Raw genomic sequence first — 25,277 nt, 5'->3', positions numbered from 1 at the left:
GAGACACAACATTGAGAAGTTGACATGGTGTGATCAGGACAACAAGAAAGCTCTCTACTATAATAAATGTAATATTATGACATTTCCAGATTGAACATGAACTCACAGCATAGCAAATATCGCGGTATAAAATGACAAAACATGCGTATAATATTCGGCAGTTACAAAAGGACGTGTAGAAAAGACATACAAAATTATCTAAAACATATAAAAATTTTTTCTCAGTTACAGAAAAAATTAATGAAGGTCTCTTGAACAATTATCATTTCAGATAGTCAATTTGTAATATAGACAAAAACACGAATTACATGCTCACAGAACACCATGCCAACATTATTTGAGCAATTTCTGTCACCAAAAGGTGTCTTGCCATAAACAAGATGATATGCAGGTAAATAAAGTAATTCAGTTGAATATGATATATGGTAGAAACAGCTATAGTTTGTATATTATGGTACGTGAAGGGAGTCATTTTCCTCCAGCCAGGGAGAGAGCATCCTTCAATTTAGCAATCTCTGTAAAAAAAAGAATATATTACATGAAGATGTAAAAGAGTCGGTGAAGGAAAATGGAAGATCTGCATATTGAGGATTCAAAGACAATATTTTTCCTAAAATTGAAAACATTTGTCTTAGATGCTATTGTCAGTGTGATATGTGATATTGAGCAGCCTTTGATATTATCATTCACTTGTACCCCAACAGTTTAGTGCACCGTAAGAGATCGTTACTGACTATATGTACGATTGTTCTGTGAGGCTGATGTGAGGTCAACCGGTGCAGATGGTAGGGTGCCGGGCTGCTATGTTCAAAGTCTGTAGTTCGAATTCCGCGTGTCTTAATTTTTTCAAAGCATTCAGCTGTGGCTTCAGACAGACACACGGACAGACACACGGCTCTTATTATAGTAAAGAATAATTTCATTAAACCGATATGTTTACCAGTGAGAGAAGGGCATCCATTGTAATACTCCCATAGACATAAACGCTGACAGCTTTAACTATGCAGTCTTCAATAAATTCCACTCATACATATCACTTGCTTTCGTTAGCAGTTTTATAAGCCAATGCAAAGCTTGCATTCTTTTGTAAAGATTAATATTTCCCAAATACTGTCTATTATCTATTAAAACCTTTTACTAGATGGGCGCTTTCTTTTTTACTTCTTGATTTGATGTTTTTCTGCTGGTTAGTTGGAAAATGAAATTTTAAATTATGTTTCTTGAACATGATAGTTGCATCTTTAACGTCAGTAAAAAATACATTTCTGTTCATCCTGCGTTAAAAATACACCATTTATCTTCAATTTTTTGCTTTTTAGAAGAACTCATTATGGGCTAGTTTGTTCAATAATCAAGGTCAGGCTGAAATATTAAATAATTTATGAGTTATCTTTTCTTGAAAAGCAAGAACAGTATAGCATTCTAACCGTTACATGAAATTAAACACCGCTGTGTTTTCAACCCACATACTCGGGTGTAATAAGTATGAAGAGGCTTGGCGAAAGATCTAAACAAACATTTTGTATGATGAAAATGCGTACATACTTTGAGCCCAACCACCGGTCTAAAAGGATATAATACTGCCAGTTGGTGAGATTCAACCATCTTGGTCAGAACAAAGAAATGCAAATCATTAAAACCAAAAAACACTGATGTCAAATATGAGGGCACGAACTACCTGATTGGAGCTCAGCATTTTCATTCGTCAGTTCATTGTTACGGGAGGAAAGGAAGACTGCATCTTGTATGGCATCATCAAGAAGCTCTCTATAGCGCTGATCTATCGCCATCTTCTGCTTGTCAAACATATCCCGATAGTTTCTAAACGTCTAAAACCAGAGTGTGCAACATAGTCAAATAGTGATACAGTCAGTCATACAATCATAGAGTCATACAATCATAGAGAGCAGCCATAGCCCAGTGATCTAGAATGTCTGATCTGCAAACAACAGGTTGGGGCTCAGCTCCCAAACACTGCCACTGGTGGTGTCAGGAATTGTATTTAAGTTTAAATTGCTATCTGCATCTGAGCATGTCTCCAGTCATAGAGGTTCTCTTTGCCACCAAACTTAAAGCGATGCTCTTATTAGTAATAATAAGGATTTTAAAAACATGCATAGCCTGTGCTCATCATACATTGTCACAAAAAGAGAAAATCTTCAGCGAGTTACAGAGGGCTAGTTGATAGCTATCACTGACGGCGGAGTGAAAAGATCGAATTTTAGGAACACAGGCGTATAGTGGAGTGAGGTTCACATCTAAAACACGCAAAAGGAAAGTTCGCCATAATAATAATACATTTGGAACTTTAGATACTGAGACTAGCAGCCATGAACAATGGTAATGGTTGCGTACACAAAAAATTATGTTTTTGTTTAATATTATTTCTTGGACAATGCCAATAAGGTTCGGCTATCGACAAAACTCGTTGATCAGAGAACAGTTAATAAACATGAGCCTACGCTACTGTAAACTTATCTCATAAATTGGCTACGACAAACTTCATTTATCCCATTTGTCACATTTATCCCAACTTACATGAGGCAAACCTATTTCATAATTCCCAAGTGGAGAAGTACGCTTCTCCCATAATTCCATGAAGAGGAAGCGAGTATAACCTATAATTCGAATGCCAAGTAAGAGTAGATAAATCAATCCCATAGTTCACCTGAAAGTGCTGTAACTGCTGTTTCTCTATTTCCACGCTGTGTTGTTTGTGCATCTCATCCACTGCTGCCTGCAGTCTCACCTTCTGTTGCTTCAGAGAATTGATCTATGAATTACATTGACAAAATACAAGGGAGAACAACTCTCAAACAGCATTGGGTACAGTGTGACAGATTCGAAATGCACATATTAGCAGCACGACACGGAAAGTGTATGAAGCACATGAACACCTTGTATGGAAGATATAATTTGAAACCAAAATCTCTAAAAGCTAGCGATAGAATGCAAAGAACTTTACTCACTATTGCAGATTCGGTGAAAAATTTGACAGACACAGTAATAACAAGTTGTGCCCTAGGAATCTCCTAGACTTAAGACCAAGCATTAATGAGAACAAATATCTAGAAAGACTGATCATATGTACCTCTAGACTTGTGATGGGCTTTTCATGCTTGAGCTCTGCTATTCTCATCTCCAATTCAGCGTACTCATTCGCACTGTAGGTCTTTCCTTCGACCAGTCTCAGCTACGCAGAGCATTATGGGTACAGAGTTTATTAGAGGTTTGACTTATAAACAAATAATTCAGGAAAAATATGATGAGCAATGGCGTTGTTTTTAAGCAGAATTTAATAATATCAAGAAATTTAAAATTAAGAATGTTACAAAAAACTCTGATCTGATCATTAGATTACGCATTTTGGCAACAAAAACAACTCGAGAAGGTACCGTGGTTTGTCTTACAGATTTAGCCCAGTGCTATAGCATGGAGATAGGATATTTTGTTCTCAATTACCAAGTTGTCATACAGCGATAGTGCCACACTTGAGTGCACCGGTACCTAGCAGTGCACTAGTATAAAATGTTTAGTAAAAATAAAATGTTTTAGAAAAGATGTTTTGAAAGATGACTGTATGAAGAGTAGGATACTATTAGTGAGTTTCCAGACAGTGTCAGTGTCACGGTACCTGGATGTGCTAGAGACACACTTTAAACAGAAGTTTTAATACATACATTTTATACTTATGAAGCCTGTATTTGTACTTTCTGCACTCCAGATAACCTTACTGGAGTCTGCAATATAATTTTTATTAGTTTCTTGCTAAAGCCAGCCTCATAAATATACATATTCTCTCATCAGACTGCTTATGGTGTCAAAAGGAAAGGCTAAGAGAAAGGGCAGACAACTACAGTCTGAATTGTCACTCTTACTATATACCATACTGTATATAGTACGCGTCCGGTATATAGTACTCATACAGTATATAGTACTCATACAGTATATAGTACTCATACAGTATATAGTACACATACAGTAGTTTGCCATTATAACTACCTTAATATCTGCTTTCTCATTTTCCACTTCCAGTTTCATCCTTTCTATCTCCTCGGCTATCATAGCAGCATCTTCAGCTTCTATTCTCTGCCGCTCCTCAGCCTGTATGCAGAATATAACTTTGTAAGAGAATAGAGACGAAAAGAGAGCCTATCTTTAAAAAATCCATTTGTCATGGTTAATACAAACATTGGAGAAATCATTGTATACACAAACAATGAAGAGATCATTGTATACACAAACAATGAAAAAATCATTGTATACACAAATAACGAAGAGATCATAGTGTATATTAACAGATATGAAGCTCATGACAAATGGTACAAATAGAGAAATGTAATTATCAGGATTGAACAAGGGGTCACAACTACCAATTACAATGGTGCAAGATAAAACATCTTTCAAAATAAAATGATAAAAATGAGACAAAGAGATGCGCTTATTAGTACCAATAATACTAACCAAGCGAGATAAGACGGAGTAATAGCAGTTTCCTAGCCTACCTCAACAAGCCATGCTAAGGGGAGGTTTCCTTTGGTAGTCATGCTCTTAGAGTTCTCATCAGCTCGCTCAGATCTCAGTCTTTCCTGCACATCTTGTAGACTGGCCTTGAGCGACTTCTGATGGTCTGAAGTCTCTTGCAGTCGCTCCTTCAGCTTGTGAATTGCCTCAACTCTTGACTTCCTGTCCGCATCTGAAGTTTTCTCTGCATGCATAGTTATAATAAAGTCAGACGAGAGGGATGTGTTTTGTTACAGCGAGAGTATGGTGTAATTACAGCACCAACAGGTGCTTGCCCGATTGGTAGCAGTAAATATGACATTAAGGATAAAGCCCGAGGAGTGACAGCAGGGTGTCATAAGAATATAGCTAGGGAATGATCTTTACTATAATGAGAGCTGTGTCTGACTGTCTGTTATTCATCTGTCTACCTGAAGCTACACTAAAATTGCTAGAAAAAAGATTGTACTGCACAGGAATCAAAGCCAGACATTCGAATTTACAGCCAAGCACTCTACCATCTGCGCCTCTAAACCACCTTGCAGCATAATGGAATAACTGTGCACATAGTTAGTCCACAGGTCATCTCACGATGCATGAGACTGCTAGCACACTAGTAGACATAAAAATATAGTGACTGGATATCTGATAATAGATTGAAGACCTATGGGAGTTGTGTTCCCTTGAAATATTACTCATCTCATTACTGACATGGTCAGAAGACCTGATGGAATAAAACAAAGAACTGTAACAGCCTGAGCGCTGTAGAAGCGCTACTTGAAAAATTAATTCGTTCCAGAAACCAGAGCAGCAGAAAATTTTGTTAGTAGAAACGCATCTTACCCTATAGATAGCCTAAACCGTTTCAAACCTTCACAAAATTCCGACATAAAGTTTGTATAAATCTTTCCCATAAAGGAGAGCAGTGTCCGTTCGTCCGTCTGTCTGGAGCATCGCCAAAAGCGTTAAGAAATTGCCTCATTCGGGAAATGAACTTGGATACTTAAATGTACCAACCGGAGCACTAACCGCTATACCATTCGGCTGCTTTGCCACATTACGATTTAACTATGCACATACATGTATCTCCCACAGTGCACTGGACTGCCAAGCATACTGGTTTAAAATAATGGTAAAATCCGCAACAAATACTAGAATTAGATTATTACATAATAAATAGAAAAGTACACATGAAAAGAAGAAAGAACAGAGAAATAACAAATATAAATTACTACGATATGTTTGTTTATCTTTGACTGACCAAGCTAAGCATTCACTGAATTTAGATAACTGACACTGAATGAGAGGCATTTTACGTACCTGCGAAAAACAAACAGGCCACTGAGAAGGCAGGAAGTTGTGGGGCGTCTGACCATCAGCCAATGGCAGAGCAGCAAACACTCGCTATTTTTAGACTGAGCCGCTCACCCATTTAACCGATGGGTTTCATATTTAGAAGTATGTTTTGTTATTCAAAGCAATATTTCTATGAGAACATGTTTCGTAACTTGAAAATTTCGCATGCAGTCTTTCATAAGAGAAGTTTCTACCGTATACTAAACCAATGCACTATGTGGAGAAATCTTGTTATGTAGTAATTCACATTTATATTTGCCAAATTATTTTGCCTTTTCGAATTAAAAATAGAAACACCACTCAGATATATACTGTTGAGTAACTAATCTAATCTGATTGTTACATTATGGAAAATCAAAAATAATAAATTGTATGCAAACATGTAGAAACACCGACCATATCTAGTTTCCTTTTGACTAGAATATCAACTTTCTAAGTTGTCCTTTGTCATTAAAACTGTGAAATGACTTTGAAAACTGTTTTATAGATTACCGATTTATAAAAACCATTTAAACCACCAATTATCTCTACTAGTAGCTGATTATCTCTACTAGCAGCTGATTATCTCTACTAGTAGCTGATTATCTCTACTAGTAGCTGATTATCTCTACTAGTAGCTGATTATCTCTACTAGTAGCTGATAGCCCGGTTTATCATACAAAATCACTGAGTGTAATAAGTATTTGCACAATTATTCCACAATGTAGTACGGTGGCTGAGTGGTGCAGATGGTGGTGTACCTGGATGCTAAGCCGAATATCTGCTATCAATCCCTGTGTAATGCATTATTTTTTCTTACGCTCTTAGCATAGGTTTGGACAGATGGACAAACCCACGGTTCTCCTTTATAGTAAAGAACAGTGGTATATAAAAGGTTTAACATTATATAACACATTTGCTCAAACGCAAGCATCAATCAAATGCCATATAAACTCTCTTTTCACAAACATGTTCATCTCTCAGTTCATCTCTCAGTTTGCTGTTAGCCTACTGGCAGCAGTTTACTCTAGAGTGTCTCTAAACAGAACTAGGAATGCTGAAGAAAAAGGCAATAAATAAATTTAAACAGACGTAATACAAATAATTTCTTGTCATAAATCGTTTTAAAGATGTCTCACACAAGTGACATAGAGATCTAACTGTAGCCCCGGGTACCTAAATTCATACTAAATTTCAAGTGGCTAATGGTTGGAAAACCTACGAAGCAACAGAAAGCCTGACATAACAATGAGAACCTGCAACTCACGTGAAAACCAATTATAACCAGTTGCAGATAACACCTTAACCAATTATAACCTGACGTAACACCTTAACCAATTATAACCTGATGTAACACCTTAACCAATTATAACATGATGTAACACCTTAACCAATTACAACCTGATGTAACACCTTAACCAATTACGACCTGATGTAACACCTTAACCAATTATAACATAATGCCTATGAAACTTCAACCAATTACAACCTGTTGCAGATGACATCTTAGCCGATTACAGCTTGCTGCAGATAACACTTCAACTAGTTACAACCCATTGCAGATGACACCTCAACCAGTCATAACCTGTTGCAGATGCCACCTCAACCAATCACAATCTGGTACAGATGACACCTTATCGCATTAGAGCCTGTAGCTGTATTTTGTCTACCATAAATAGACCAAATTTAATGGATCATATATAAAAAGACTTTTTATGTTAAACCACATACATTAATTTAGCCTGCTTCCATTAAAATCCTTACTAAAGGCGACTGATGACACAGCCAAATCACAAACAGGATCAAAGGCTTTTACTGTACTTTATTCGTCAAAAAAGCTAAAATAGACATCTAAAGCAATCTAACCTGACTCAGCCATTTTGGAGTAGTCCTTAATCTGCGTCTGAAGCTGCTCTTTGAATTCAATGACCTCTTGACGCTTCTTCGCAAATTCTCCATTTAGCTGCAGTCAAACATGACAATCATGGAAATAGAACTCTTGGAGTAACTTGCTATTCATAAGTTCAAGTTATAATGAGGTCATAGTTTACGGCGTAAGTTCATAAAATCTCTGACCATGAAATATTTTTTCAATCAGTAATGCACAGCAAAAGTCTAAATCTTCTAAATATTTTTTGTAAAATTTAAAAACCATGAAAGTAACACATGCTGAACTAATTTGTTACCTTATAATCATGTACCTAGGCATTATTACCTTATAATCATGTACCTAGACACTGTTACCTTATAATCATGTACCTAGGCATTGTTACCTTATAATCATGTACTTAGGCATTGTTACCTTATAATCATGTACCTAGGCATTATTACCTTATAATCATGTACCTAGGCATTGTTACCTTATAATCATGTACCTAGGCATTGTTACCTAATAATTATGTACCTAGGCATTGTTACCTAATAATCATGTACCCAGGCATTGTTACCTTATAATCATGTACCTAGACATTGTTACCTAATAATCATGTACCTAGGTAGGCATTGTTACCTTATAATCATGTACCTATGCATGCGATTGTGAGCTGGATAAAACTGAGTGCATTCTGACCTGTTCTTTTTCCTTTTGCAAATGCAGAATCTTTTCTTGAATTTGTTGGCGATCTTTTTGCTTAGAGTCCATGACCCACTCGAGAATACCCTGCAAGCCAGAAACCAGTTAGTAGTTGGAGGTGTGAGCAGCATCATGTCAGCGGATGTTAGCAGCAGATGAAAGTATTATTACTACGGTATTGTTCTATTTTGCAAAACTATTGTTTCTTTAAAAACAAACTGCAACTCTGCAAATGATGGATAGCAGTACAGATGACTTGCACTCACTCCCTCTTTTGGATAAAAAAGCAGTAATAGTAGTACCATACTTTTCGCACCAGAGGGCGCGCATGAAAGCCTAAAACTTTCTAAAAAATCCACTAACTAATATGGTGCAGCCTGTCAGTAGACTGAGCTCTAAAATTTGCTGTGTCCCATTGGTTAGTGCACTACGGTCACCACTCTGTGTAACATTTCTCCGATACAACAACGAAACTTCTTCTAACAACAGAGGTGTACTGCTAATTGCTAATTACTTGTTAAAGAAACCCCCTAAAATGGCATCAGTAAAGCAACATGCTTATGAGGTTCGGTTCAAACTGGAAGGTAGGGGCAGGCAAGTTACGTCACCATAAGCAGGAAGAGTGTAATCGTGTGAACTAAGGTAAAGCCAGCCTCTATCGTTAGAGTTTTCGAAAAAGTCGGCCTCAACGTTGGACCAAAGCCAGCTGGTGCATCTGACTCAGAAAATGATGAGGAGGAACCTGGAATGCTGGAAGAAGATTGAATACTCTATTCAATAAAGTTGAAAAAGTTCCATGTTTTCCATTTGTTGTTGTTTTTACGTATGCTTTGAAATTCATATTTTAGTATGACTGTCTTTATATATAGGCTAAGTACAGAAATAGACTACAGAATTGAGACTGCACTCTATGATCGGCAGTGCCGTATAGTGCGTAAAATACAGCATATCTACTAAAGCTGATTTCTGACTGTATATCCATTTTAAAATGTTAGCATTGTGAGCCATCCCTTGAAGATCATAATCATATCATTGCACAAACATTGTCTCGGTGACCTTTGCCGGACATGTCTGAGGCCAGTGGCAAGGGAACCTCAACAACTGTGCTGGACATGTCTGAGGCCAGTGGTAAGGGAACCTCAACAACTGTGCTGGACATGTCTGAGGCCAGTGGCAAGGCAACCTCAACAACTGGAGACATGCCCAGTTGCAGAAAACAATTAAAGATTGAATGTTGTTTCTGTCACCACTGATGACTTTCTATTGGGAATTGAACCACAACCTTGTTATACGTAAGTCAGACATTCTAGACCAGTAGTCCACAGTTGCTCCCAACAAAGAAGTTGTGCAGACGCAATGTAAGGAGCAGCTAAGGTTAAACAAGATACCTGTTTTCACCTTTTGAATGTTCAATTACACAGCAGTAATTGTTTGTACTTTTTTGCTTCAACTATACAAGTGCGGTAAGTTAGATAAAAATGCCTGATTTTATTTTGTTTTTGAAGATACTCGATCACGTCAAAATCTTATATCGGTCATGGGAATATTTCAACCAGCACTTCTTACCGAACCCCCTACGACGGACGGAGACAATCCCGCACCTCCTTTTGTTTGAATGAAACAAAAAAGGCTCAAAACAATGAAAAACAAACATTTTTGGAATAAATGAAAACAATATGTTATCGGAAGGTCATTCTAAGGCGAGTTTAATGTTTTCTCACAGCAGCATGTAAAAAACTCACTTTATGGTCTGTGACTGCTTCCCTGCCTCTTCTCTGTTGTTATCTGATTAAAGTGTGTTTCCTGGTGGGTGAGTGAAATGTGCAGATTCTTTTCAGGATTGATGATGTTACGATATTTATTTTTGAAGTAGGGAGTTGAAAATTTGGATTAATCTAGGCAACGATAAATACATTCTCTATGTCTTCATGATTGATTCTCGTACCAATGCGAACAACAGCTTGCACGCCTTAAGAGTTGCTCTCACCCCTTAGGAATTGCTCTCACCCCTTAGGAATTGCTCTCACCCCTTAGGAGTTGCTCTCACCTCTTAGGAATTGCTCTCACCCCTTAGGAGTTGCTCTCACCCCTTAGGAGTTGCTCTCACCCCTTAGGAGTGCGAGCAGCCCCTAAGCCATGCTCTAAACAAATGTTTATCTCTGCACTGCTAGCCAATATCGCAAGCTAAAATACTAACATTTTCCATAGCTACGCAAAATACAAATACAATGTCAAATTTTGCTGAACTGTAATATAAATAATAAGAACTTATATAATAATATATGAACTACTTACTCGGTTGGCAAGATTAGCCTTACGCTCTTCTTCATATCTTAACGAGAGTCGCTGACGACCCTCCCATGTTTGCTGCTTAGCGATCTCTAGTTCTGAAACTAACTCTTGTAAGAGAACAACGTCCTCCTTTGTGGAAATATTTTCACTGACTTTTTCTCGAAGACTGTTTATGTCTTCTCTCAAGTTGGCCACAATACGTTCCGTGTCAACCTGTATGTGTCATAAATGCACAGAGTTAGCCGACATGTAATAGATACACCATAGAATGCATAGAATTAGCCGACATGCAATAGATATACTATAGAATGCATAGAGTTAGCCGACATGTAATAGATATACCATAGAATGCACAGAGTTAGCCGACATGTAATAGATACACCATAGAATGCATAGAGTTAGCCGTCATGTAATAGATATACCATAGAATGCATAGAGTTAGCCGACATGTAATAGATATACCATAGAATGCATAGAGTTAGCCGACATGTAATAGATACACCATAGAATGCATAGAGTTAGCCGACATGTAATAGATATACCATAGAATGCATAGAGTTAGCCGACATGTAATAGATACACAATAGAATGCATAGAGTTAGCCGACATGTAATAGATACACCATAGAATGCATAGAGTTAGCCGACATGTAATAGATACACCATAGAATGCATAGAGTTAGCCGACATGTAATAGATATACCATAGAATGCATAGAGTTAGCCGACATGTAATAGATACACCATAGAATGCATAGAGTTAGCCGACATGTAATAGATATACCATAGAATGCATAGAGTTAGCCGACATGTAATAGATACACCATAGAATGCATAGAGTTAGCCGTCATGTAATAGATATACCATAGAATGCATAGAGTTAGCCGACATGTAATAGATATACCATAGAATGCATAGAGTTAGCCGACATGTAATAGATATACCATAGAATGCATAGAGTTAGCCGACATGTAATAGATACACCATAGAATGCATAGAGTTAGCCGTCATGTAATAGATATACCATAGAATGCATAGAGTTAGCCGACATGTAATAGATATACCATAGAATGCATAGAGTTAGCCGACATGTAATAGATACACCATAGAATGCATAGAGTTAGCCGACATGTAATAGATATACCATAGAATGCATAGAGTTAGCCGACATGTAATAGATACACCATAGAATGCATAGAGTTAGCCGACATGTAATAGATACACCATAGAATGCATAGAGTTAGCCGACATGTAATAGATACACCATAGAATGCATAGAGTTAGCCGACATGTAATAGATATACCATAGAATGCATAGAGTTAGCCGACATGTAATAGATACACCATAGAATGCATAGAGTTAGCCGACATGTAATAGATATACCATAGAATGCTAAATTATCCTAAATTTCATAAACTCTTCACTATCCAACAAGAAAACTAAAATTAGATCCTTAGCAGACCTTGGCAAATAATTCTTAAGTTACCATAAAGTGATAGTGGTAACGTCAACCAGTATCAAGCTTATAAAGTATATACTAAATTTACATAAAATGATAGTGTAGCGACACACCCCCATATGGCACTGCAATGACATCATGGAAACACCTGTGTCGCTCTCATTCTGTTGTGATTCAGTGTCGCTGTTTGGAAGTGAAATACGCCTGCCCTGCGCCATTTTTGTGCCATGGAAACGACCTTAGTGACCAACAGCGTTGCACTTGCATGTAGGTCTTGCTTTCCAGTTGTTGCATATGCAGAAAATTTTGTTGTTAAAACGATCTAATTTATCTGTTTTTAAAGGAAACTGAAAATGACAGAAGAAAAGGCTGTATCGAAATGTTCCTTGACTACCCGAATGAGCCTGACGCTTACAAAATCTTACACGGCAAAAGGCAGAAAAATTTATACTTGTATGTAAAGATGTCAAAATTGCTAGCCAACGTACAAGCCAAGATACAACCTTGACATAAGGCCTCGCACAACTATCACTCTGCTATAGCGTCCTTAGGAAACATGATCGGCTTGTCAGCCCAGTGCAAGACTGTGGCACTGGTACAGCTGAGGGTCGCTACACTATAACTTTATGAAAACTAGGTATTTATGAAGCTACTTTTTATCACATTGCCAATCATTTTTTTTAGAATTACATAGATGTTTCTAGATTTTTATTATACTGTAGTATAAGCTTCAATGTTGCTGCTTCTAATAAAACATGTTGTTCTATTTTCCGCATGATGTTAATAAGTTACTGAAATAATTTATTTAAAAACTCAGCTTAGCTTTCTACTAAAAATGCGAGCACCTGCCGGGGATACTGATCATCCTCCCAACTACTCATACCTTCGAAATAGAGCCAATTAAAATTGCTGCTAATGTCAAACATAAGATAAACCAGTATATAAACCAGTACAAACCATTATAGCATTTATTTGACAAAGAGGCATCCTATTAGAGAAGCACTATACATAAAGCTATTGGCTGCTACTTACAACATTGATGGAAACAGAATGCTTAATCTGTTGAAGAGCTTGAGAAATTTTGAATGTTTGAGAGTTGTTGTCCCCATGAGGAGTGAGTAAAGCAAAGACTGATGTAAGACAATTCCCGCCTAAGATTTCCTGCAAAAAATATTATTGACTTAAAATACAACATGTTACAAATACTTGTGGCAAAAATAAATAGCAATGCACACTCCTTCGATGCTTCGTCTTTCTCACACGGAAGAAACAAAAATGATGTTTACTACAAAGAAGCAAATGATTTATGTAGATCTAATTCATGTTAATCCGATTGTCCCAAAAATTAACTTTGATAAAAATAATTATTTGCCATTTAGTTTTGGTCAAGCTGAATGGCAAATAATATTAACTTAATCTTCCAACTTAATTTGAAGGTCTTTCCATGAAACGCTCTAGGAACTATATGCATGCAGTTACTGCAGTGTCAAGAAAAACTGACCTGCGTTACATTGACGTAAACATGCAATGGTGGTAACCAGAGTTGGCCCAAAAAAGTCAAATGATTCAAATAGTGGCGTTTCATGACTTTGACTTTTGTTCATACTTTGTATGAAACTACTAGTCACTCTACTCCACTAACTTACTTATAGTTTAAACATTATAATTTTATATAACTGTTGAATGCAAAAAATATAAGAACTTATTAAACTAAAGCATGTTTGGCAGTATTATTAAAAAGTGGGTTCACCGGCATATATACCGTATATATATATATGAATATATTCGAAAAAAATATTAAGAAGTAAACTTTTAGTAATTGCGCTACAAATTCTTTTCGTGCGATGCACTCATCAGATGCGGTTGGACTAAAATAAAAAGCTGTACCGAAAGGCTAAAAATGGGCTCGCTGCATTATTCATGTGCAAAGTGTAACCAAAAAGATAACTCCTAGCACGTATGCAATTAGAAGTCAATTAATTTCTTTTATTCAATGTGCTCACGTGTGGTTTGCATATTATCAAGTGTTTTTCTAGTAAACATATTTTGCATCGTTTTGTTTGTATATGGCTGTGCTTGCGCTAATATTTTCCATGTTATGTTGTATGCTGAGTTGCTGTCTTTCAACTTCCAAATGTGCTTGCTCAGTTCTGTGTGGTGTTGTTTGTTTTTGTGGTTAAACGAGGCTTCTCTTTTTATATGCTTTTGCACCTGCTTTCAGTTACTATATATATATATATATATATATATATATATAAATATATATATATATATATATATATATATGTTTTACCTGTGAATGTTCAATTTGGTACAATTAAAATTTGATGATAATGCGGGTATGTTCAGCATTGTATAACGTAGTCAGGCATTCTTACCTGCAAGACACGAGAGAGTTTGGACTCTCTGTAAGGTACATGGGAAAGCTTCTGACTGAGCGCATTAATGCAGTTGACGAGCTCTTTACAAGTGCTGCTTTCTATACTTGCCAGGTCGACGAGCGTGAGGCAGCTAGACAGTCCGATATTTGTCTTACCCGGTTCACGCTGCTCAATGTTCAGAATGAACACTGAGGAAGATCTACCACAAGAATAAACACGTCTTTAGTGCTGTCTAAGTGACAGTCTAAGTGACAGTCTAAGTGACAGTCTAAGTGACAGTCTAAGTGACAGTCTAAGTGACAGTCTAACTATATGCAGATTGGATTCAGCTGGGTAAAGTTCAGACACTGTACGCGACTGACAGTTTTTTTGGGGCTCTTTAATAAACCAAGGAATATACTGTAAACAACAATTAATTACTAATTTGGTAGTTGTCTCTTCTATCATTTTGACTACAAATAGAGCAGACAACTCTTTGTATTACACAGTTTTATCGTTCGAATCAATATTCGACAAAAATTGAATTTTTTCAATTTCAATAACGTAGTTTTGTCAGATGCGGCCATCTATACCCAGTTTAAACTAGATTTTTACCAACAGAGAGTAAAAACAGTCAGCCAGAAAGAAGCAGAACCCTTGTATAAATCAACGATGCTTCCAATCAGCTCAAATCTTCAGTACAAAATGACAAGTTTTGGTAAAATCTTTATGAAAATGAATTAACTTATAAAAATATTTAAATCAAACAATTTTTTTCCCAGCTATGCAATTCTGTTTTTATCTCATATGCTGCCCAACATATTATGGGAACAGCAACTAACATGATGCTACATGAGGATGTAAATAACTCTTTAAATTACTTTTAAGTTGAATTTTAAGAATTTATGATTCTAAGAATTTAAATTACTAAAAAAACACATAGTCTACTATCAAGTCTACTGCACCATTACAAACATTTAGCATTTCCCTGAATATTTTTAAATAATGTGTATCAGTGATCATGTTTTGATGCACATCTACATCCCCTTCATCCTTGACCTACCACAATACTGGAACCTTCAATGACAACCTACTGAGTTATTGTTTGGGTTAAGCATAACTTGAATCACAGGCCATAAATGGTAAATGAATAAGTGAACGACCCAATAGTCTACTATTTAGATACCTCTCTTTGTGGGACCGAGTTTCTGTAGTTCCCATTTTCCTAGCCCGAGTTCCTTGCTCATAATATTGCAGCAACTGAGTAGCGTCTGCCACCACCAAAGAGGAAAGCCCTTCTATAAACCTGCAAAGAACAAACTTTGTTAAACACTTTTCCCTTGAAACATTACGTGGTGCATATATCCGAATGTTTATAATATCCTATTTCTGTATAATACATAATATGACATATATCAAGTTATTAGGCTTCTAAAATCTGTAGGGTCTAAGAGAAGAAGGTAAGAAAGCAAACGTTCACAATTGGATGGGAGCCAAAGTTTTCTGAAACCCTGCCAACTGGACCAAAACTTTACTTCGTGCTGTTATGCCTAAATTGATACTTTTTTCCAATTTTTTCAATTTTTAAAGTTGGTAAAATTGAAGTTTAAATTTTTATCAGCAAGTCCTATATAAGAGGGCTTCCTGACTAAGGATGCTCTTACACCTTAGGAGTCCGAGGTCTTGTTTGCAGTGTGAAAACAATTCAATCGTGAAGACTGGTTATCCAACTCTTTTGAAACGAGCATTGAAAATAATTCTTGTTTCATTTGCAACAACTTGACTATGTGAATCCATATTTTCATCTCTTCTATACAACAAAAATAAATATCATATAGCCATTTCCTGAAAATCAACTGCACATTTTCCTCACCCAAAAAGAACCACGTTTCGATCAGATAATAGCAGAGAAGAGATAGGAAAAAAGTCAAAGATCGTGAAATGAGTTGTTTTTGATATGTTGCTGCTGTGTGAAAACATTAAACTCCTCATAGAATAACCTTCCAATAACATATTGTTTCATATATTCCGAATATGTCCGTTTTTCATTATATTCTGAGACTTTTTTCATCCAAAACAAGGAATGCAAGATTGCCTTGATCAATCATAAGGGGTTTGGCGATGAAACAAAAAGCAAAGTACTGCTATATAATACGACGGACTAAAGATCAACTAAACACATGAAGTTATAACCAAACTGTCATCCTTGGCAGTTATAAGCAAGTTGCTATAAAGTTGGCATGATGCATAACCCAATGAAGAATGACACTTAATAACACTGATTGACTGACATTCACTAGCAGGTAGCAATTCTAGCTTTGATGAAGTTGTAAGACATCGCTAATAATCCTGTGTATTTTTAGGAAGTAGACTGTCTAGTCATCTAGATGCACCGAGCCAACAGGCATCCCTGATGGCCCATTAAATGTAATCCACTTACACATCAGACGTGGTCGTAGATTTTATCTTTAGTTGGCCAGGATGTGGGTTCAAGAGGTCAGTCATGATGCCATCCATAACCTCTAGGTACTGAACCGTTACAAAGAACTCCTTGTTCTTCATTCTCTCAATCACTTGAAAGAGTCCGTTGATTATCTGAGAGATCAGAGTAACAAAACACTTGATTACTGCGAGGCATATTTCTGAGGTTTTAATGAGACTAGTACTCTGGCAGACTCGGTGTGCCAATAAAACACAGCACATAACTAGGGTATAACTAGGCACATAACTATATGCACTTTGGTCGGCGCAGTGGGCTGCGTGTGAGGTGGTTGTGCCAAATGTTGCTGGTTCGCATCCAATACGAAGCTAACCTTTTCCCACCCAACAAGTGTGGCACTAAAGACAGATGGGGCGCAGCTGTTATTATACATGTAGTAAAGATTAACCAAACATTCAACAGACTGACTATCGTACTCTGTGGTCTAGTGGTCAGCGGTGACCTAGTGGTCTAGAGTGTCTCACCTGCAAACAACAGATTGGGGTTCAATTCCCCAAAAAGGTGACTTAGGGTGACAGGAATGATATTCAACTATCAACTTCTCTCCGCAACTGGGCATATCTCCAGCCATTGATGTTTCTTTGCCACTGAACTCAGACATGTCCAGCCAAGGCCACAAAGTCATTGTTTGTACAAACACTGCACGCCTTTACTTGCAGTAAGCTGAACAGGTATCAAATTTGATCCTTGAAGGAATGCAGGAATACACTCCCCAGGCACAGAGAACCCAAAACACGCTTGGTCAACATGCTTTAGATGATCAAGAATGAATTTTTAAGTGTTTTGCATTTTGGAATTTCAAATATTTTAAATATTTTAAAATGTAAAGTTTAAAAAACTTCTTTTAAAAATGTTAAAAAATTAAATTTTAAATAATTCTAAAATTTTGATAGTTGAGAGCTTTTAAAATGAATTTTTAAAATGTGTTTCGTTTATTGTAGGCGGTTATCATCTAACTAACATAGTATGCCATGCGTTAGCTACCTTTGTTCACATGTATGTCAGCAGAATTCTCAGGGCAAACATGTAAGTTAGCAACACTCAAGTCACTGAGGCTATTTTGCTCGATCACTAAACAAACACAGCTACAAATAATCTACACTCACACATTGTCCAATACCAGGGTCCTCTTTTGCTCCACTCAAGAAATGGCTCTTCCCTGAGCCTGTCTATAAAAGATTAAAAACTATTATACTGCAAGAAGGGTTCAGCAATGTACCACTTGAGAGTTGAAGTAAGGAAAATAATGAGTAGTTATTAGGAGGAACACTAAGAACACACAACATAGACAACATACATACACAACATAGACAATTTACAACCACAACAGAGACAATGTGAACGCAAAACTAAGACAGCATACAACAACACCTATAACGTAAGACCACAACGGATACATGCACAACCACAACAGAAACATGTATCACCACAACAGAGACATGCACAACCACAACAGAGACCTGAACATTCTCAACAGAAACATGTACAACCACAACAGAAACAATGTACAACCATAACAGAGACAATATACATACACAACAGAGACAATTTACAACCGCAACAGAGACAGTGTGAACTCAAAACTAAGACAGCATACAACAACACATATAACGTAAAACTACAACAGATACATGCACAATCACAACAGAGACAATATACAACCACAACAGAGACAATATACAACCCCAACAGAGACAAAAACAGAGATAATGTGCATACATAACAATCACAACGCACCAACACAACAGAAACAATGCATAGGCATAACAGAGACAGCATACTGGCAACAGAGTGAACACACAACATAGACAATGTACAACTCCAACAACAACAGAGACTGTGTACAGTCCTAACAGAAACATGTTCAGCTGCAACAATGTAAAAAGTTTACAAATTGAAACTGGACAAATACCCTAATATTAAGATAGTTTACAGGATAAAATGAGCAAATATTCTACATTTATCTCCAAAACAGAAAGTATCTTTGGCTGGATTGATACACAATAAGTCTATCAGCAACTTACTCTTTTCTTAAGGTTCTTTCCTCATCATCAGAGCTACATGTACATGTATGTAAGTTTTTTACAAGTTTAATTTAATGGAACAATCAGTGTAACACCGTATCTCAAAGGATGTATTAAATCTTGTCTTCACTTTTCACTAGTTACTAGCCACTAGTTTTTGAGTAGATTCGAGTTGATTTATTTTTGTCGCTCAACCTTCAAGTTTCATCCGAATCATGCATTCATTTTAACTAACTTACAACTATGAATTTTAAGTGCTTTAAACATAGAAAACATTATATTTGTCAAATAAAACATCAAATATTGTTGTTCCCTCTTATCATGCTGATGCAAACTTACTCAATGCTGTATAAACAAGTACAGCTTTTGGAAGAAAGATTTCTCTCCTATAGTTTCAGTAGTAAATGTAACCTAGAGATTGGCGAGATCGACAGATGCCCCTATCTCACTACTAATACCTGCAACTAAATGTAAGTAGAATTTACTGATGAACAACATAAGTGAACACCTTTATCAAGCAATAACAATCAACAACTACACAGGGGATATGATAACATTAACCCTGTTGGTTTAGAGAGGTTAATACAGTCTAACCTTTTGGCTATTTTTTGTTATAAAAAGTGATTCATAGATATCATCAAGTCTGCAAAACTATCTGCAAAAACACCTAGCCTATGGCTCCGTGTCTACGGCTCTTACAATTACACTTTGTAGGCAAATAAAGAACCCATCATGGATGTAAAAAGTGGCGCAGTTATAGATGTTGATGATTTTATATTTTGAAAATGTTTTTAAAAGTTCAAACACTTAATGACCTAGAAATATGAACAAGCTGACTTTATTCAAGACGAGCCGATATACAACAGTTGACCCAGTTGACCGGTATAACAATACTTACGACACCCATAGCCACAATAGAGACGTTGGTTCCTTCAACAACTCTGTGCAGCAGAGGTTCGCATTTCTCTTTATATGCAACTCTCTGGAAAACATAATAAAATATAGACAACTCAATATATCAACACTGATAGCTGACCTTATCAAAGCCTGTTCACAATTACAACTTTTAATCTACTTGATAGTAATGTATTATTACTATATAGTATTACTATTAATAGTATTATTATAATATTACTTTATTGTAATGTAGTGTATGAAAGCTGATGTTAGAAACGCACAACTGTATAAAGACACAATGTGTCAGCATTATGAAGAGTCAAGGTCAATCACTAGTTATAGTACCTGTAGTTGGACTTTCACAATCTTTATTAAGTAATACATCATAAACATTTATGTATTTTAAAAATAAATTAATACATAAAAGATCACTTTACGGTGCTCTCATTTTATAGGAACCCGTATGTACTAATGTTTTTACTAACAACACCTTAAAAATTACTGATTAAGGTTTTGTTACCTGTGTTAAGGTTGTGAGCTGCGGTACATGAGGCAAGAATAGGTTATGAACACGAAAAATGTGTATTTGTCATCACAAAAAATTCGAGGTAAGATTTTTTTCATAAGCGGTCAATTAAAACTGATGAGCAAGTCCAAATAAGGAAAAATGATGTGTTGTATAGACTGTACTGCATTTTTTTGACAAAACAATAAATGAATAACCACTTTTGTTCTGCGGCATCATTAGACTCGTCTATCATTCCTTTTCAATTGTCAGTAGAATAACCTTTCAACAACATATTGATTTCATGTTTTCGAAATAATTATGTCTGGTTTTCATTGTTTTAAGCCTTTTTTATTGTATTCTAAACAAGGGGGTGTGAGAGAACAACCCTCATCAGTCATAGAGAGTTCAGCAATGAAAGTGAATAGGGAAGCGCTGCCTTAACAAGTTTATCTGCTGAAGGCTGAAATCCATCGATAGTCAACCATCAATATGCACTTGTACACCTACCTTTTTTCTTAGTAAATGAAGCTAATATTTACTTCACATACAGTACCAGACAAATTAGTTTGAACATACAATCTGCAATGCATGATTTTCAGCTTTGAACTTGAATGGATTTCAAGTTTTTACAGGGAGATTCCTAAAACTATATATATTTTGATTTTTTATACTGTTAATAATCTAATGAATTAATCAACATTTAAGGGAGTAAATCTACGAGTATCACTGATTGTCACATTTTTAATAAAAACAGCTTCTTTGATCCGGATGCCCAAAGCTTTTTTTCTAAAGGTTTGAACAACCATTTGTAATATGGTGGCTCTAAAAATGACTATTGGGGCCAGCAAATTAGTTTTAGTACTTGGTGAGCTAATCCTTGTGCAAGTGACTTTGAACACTCTTTTTAAAATTTGAATTTCAAAGAAAACTGCAATCTAAAAAATAGATGAGATTGAAATTTTTCTTTGAAAATAGATGAGTTGAATTTCTTACAGTCTAAAAATTCTATTGATATATAAATACCTACCTATCCATTGTTTTTAGATGAGAAACAATGAATATGTTCAGATAACAAATGTGGTCTTGATTAGCCCATAAAAGAATTGCGACCCGACTATTTTGTCCAAAACTGTAATTGTCGTTAAGCAAACTATCGACTCCAACAGTCAACAACAATGACTCTACATTTTATCGTTAGTTAGTGTGTAAAAACTAAACAGGTTTAGATTTTGAAAAAGATAAGTTCAACATAGTAATTTTGTACACTTACAGTTTTTGAATCTGCATCATAAATTCCATCAAAGGTGAAGGACGACTCAACTCCACCGACAGGCGTAGTTAGTTTAGATCCAGATACTTTAATATCGAGTTTGGCCGCTTCACTGGGAAGTGCGGGTCGTATTTTAGCAAATACTCTTACAGCAGACGACTCCCCTGCAGGCTAAAAATGATATTAATGGATTATTCATAAGTCTTCGTTTTGTACTCGGATAATGCCGACACATGCTATCCACTTTAACTCTCTGAACCTGAGTATCAGCAAAATTACAGTTTGCAAACAAATAAAAAATTTCAGCAGCACCATACCTCCATTTCAACATTACTTTGCAGACACTCTATACTCCAGAATCCATACTCTAGACTATCAGTAAAAAAACAACTTGCTGCTATGTAAATAATCGACTTCCACAGTTTATGCCCCTGCCTTCTCCATCCCATTATTATTTGAATAACATTTTACCATTTCCAGTCAAACTATGAACACTTTTTAAAATTTACTTATTATACGCACTAATACTAGATTGTATCAACTCTAATGCAGTAATACATTTGAAAAGGTGTGAGTTTTACACCGCAAACGAGTTTCGAAAACTCACCAACCCTATTTCATCAAATACTGGTTTGGGTGGTCTAAAAAGCACCCATTTCAGCATTCTCATATGGTTACTCTTTAGTACCACCGACATACGCATATGGTTACTCTTTAGTACCACCAACATACTCATATAGTTACTCTTTAGTACCAACAACATACTCATATGGTTACTCTTTAGTACCAACAACATACTCATATGGTTACTCTTTAGTACCACCAACATACTCATATAGTTAGTCTTTAGTACCAACAACATACTCATATGGTTACTCTTTAGTACCACCAACATACTCATATGGTTAGTCTTTAGTACCAACAACATACGCATATGGTTAGCCTTTAGTACCACCAACATACTCATATGGTTACTCTTTAGTACCACCAACATACTCATATGGTTACTCTTTAGTACCACCAACATACTCATATGGTTACTCTTTAGTACCACCAACATACTCATATGGATACTCTTTAGTACCAACAACATAATCATATGGTTACTCTTTAGTACTAGCGACATACTCATATGGTTACTCTTTAGTACCACCAACATACTCATATGGTTACTCTTTAGTATCACCAACATACTCATATAGTTACTCTTTAGTACCAACAACATACTCATATAGTTACTCTTTAGTACCAACAACATACTCATATGGTTACTTACTCTTTAGTATCACCAAATACTCATATGGCTCTTTTTGAGTATTATCTTGTTGACTTATTCTTTTTAATGTAAATTATGGTTTAATTTATTTCAACTGGTGTCAACTCCAGCTGTTTACTGAACAAAAGTGCAAATTCCCTGCTATTCCACAAAGTGTTAAGAACATAGAGTGACATCTGCTATTCCACAAAGTGTTAAGAATATAGAGTGACATCTGCTATTCCACAAAGTGTTGAGAACATAGAGTGACATCTGCTATTCTACAAAGTGTTAAGAACATAGAGTGACATCTGCTATTCCACAAAGTGTTAAGAACATAGAGTGACATTAAGACAAGCTAAAGTATATTTAGCTTGTATCAGCCTATCAAATAAACTTGAATACATTCCTTTAAAAATCCTTGTTTTCACGTTCTTCCTGAGAATTGTGCGTAAGATCATAAGGGAAACATGATAATATTGATACTATAGGAAACAATTATGCTAGCAAACACAAGCAACAACTGTTGCTTGTGTTTTTAATCTAAACAAAACACAGAATACAGTTGTGAAATAAACTTGCTTTATGAGAGCTAAATAAGACTGTTCTCTTGGTAGCATAACCGTGAGAGCCATCTCATGAAAATAAAGGCTTCTGTTTGGTTGTCATGCAGTTTCTATAAAACCCCAAATAACCTTCTTCTCTTCCTCTTTAATACATACTAGAGCTTGTGGCAAAAGGTATGCCTCAGAGTTTTAAGTTCTTAGCCAGCACTGTTTGCAATGTTGTCAATATATTGCAACTAGTTTGTCATATGAAGTTTGAATTTTAATTCATACACAGTTTTTGTTAAAAAGCTGCTATAAAAAATTGAATCATTTGCATATTCTGTGGGAGAGTCCCCTTTAGTTGTAGCTCTGGTGCTTGTAGTGCCTTCAGATTTAGGATTCATCATTTCATCGTATGAGTTGATAAGAGGTGAATGATTTTCCTCCTTTGCTAGAACTCTGAGAGAGATGTGTCTAATGTTGTAGCGCCTTGATGTTAGAGTTTCTAGATTTAGCGCTTCACTAACATTGGTTATGCTTTTTTTCCTCTTACATTAGAAATGAATTGTACAGCTGTATTTTGCACCATTTCCATGTTGTACGCTTGATACCGTTGGCATGGGTCCCACACTGCTGTGCTATACTCTAAAGGTGATATACACAGACTAGTATAGGCTGGTGGTTTAGCCTGCTCTGGAGCATTGTACAAAGTACGTTTGATCATACCAAATTGGCGTTTTGTCTTTGATATTTTATTGTCAATGTGAATTGTAAACTTTAAGCTGAATTGTAAGCTAGTTAAAATCTATTGATCAACACACTTTATCAAAATTGCACGTGAGTAGATTTTCCCTTTTCACTCATTAAGGTTCTTATTCTGTGCTAAGTCAAACTGCTTCTATTAAAGATTTGTGTCGTTAACCGCGCAAGGTTGTCTAGTTTTCGACTGATGAGAAATATATACTCATCATTCAGCAGAGCATGCGTACGAAATAGATCGGCATTACGTCTTACTAGATTATTTTTCCTTTTGATGTTTTGTTGTACTAGTTTTAAAAATGAGCGCTTGAATTTATCCTGTACACTAAAAGAAAAACAATCACACGTATATCGTCTGTACTTTCAATATTTAGCCGCATTCATTTATGCTTTCGAGTAACTTCTCATTCTATACAAAATTGTAAAGACAGTTTTACAAATCCACTTTTAAAAAACCAATTAATTATGTAAAATAAATGCACTATATATTTGAGTAACATTAGGAGACTATGGTGAGCTATCGACAATCTAAGATATATTTGGTTAGTCTAAAAATGTCTGCCAAGTTTAAGAACAGTGTGAAATATTAACGAATATTGAACTCACCATTTTTAACCCAGGTCGACGAAGGTTAACTGAAAATTTTAAATTACGTAAGCTATCTCACTAGGCCTGCACAAGTCGTGCGTGTTGTATCTACGACATCAGAGAAATCAGTCCACGACAAAAACACTCTTCCATATGTTTACCAGTCACCTAGCAAACGACTATCTGCAGTAGAAAAAGCCAATCTGCGACATTGCTCATAGAGCTACGCATGTCAGCTGTTCCAGAGTCATCGAGTGTAATGGTTCGATGGCTCTGTTCCTATCAAGCCCTAAGCAAAATTATTCGGCGTCATAGACCTATTAACTATACTTAATTAGTATAGTTAATAGGTCTATGTTCAGCGTATACCATTTTACAGTCTATTCAATGCTGAGGCATTGCTAAGGT

General features: G+C 36.1%; 1 protein-coding gene across 1 annotated transcript; it reads right to left on the bottom strand.

The window, feature by feature from the left end:
* Positions 1-39: 39 nt before the first annotated feature.
* Positions 40-25,021, bottom strand: LOC137403974 (chromosome-associated kinesin KIF4A-like). Its single transcript, XM_068090120.1, has 17 exons — positions 24,888-25,021; positions 21,720-21,890; positions 19,943-20,026; positions 18,127-18,189; positions 16,961-17,115; positions 15,707-15,826; positions 14,539-14,740; positions 13,193-13,321; positions 10,706-10,915; positions 8,408-8,497; positions 7,705-7,801; positions 4,506-4,708; positions 4,003-4,104; positions 3,092-3,193; positions 2,669-2,773; positions 1,679-1,829; positions 40-515 (listed from the first exon to the last, which is right to left on the bottom strand). Exons 1-17 carry the CDS (start codon positions 24,888-24,890, stop codon positions 469-471), a joined length of 2,034 nt encoding a protein of 677 aa, XP_067946221.1. The 5' UTR covers positions 24,891-25,021; the 3' UTR covers positions 40-468.
* Positions 25,022-25,277: the final 256 nt, after the last annotated feature.

This window comes from Watersipora subatra, chromosome 9, assembly GCF_963576615.1.
Source record: "Watersipora subatra chromosome 9, tzWatSuba1.1, whole genome shotgun sequence".
NCBI classification, from domain to species: Eukaryota; Metazoa; Bryozoa; class Gymnolaemata; order Cheilostomatida; family Watersiporidae; genus Watersipora; species Watersipora subatra.
This window is presented reverse-complemented; position numbering and strand designations above follow the sequence as displayed.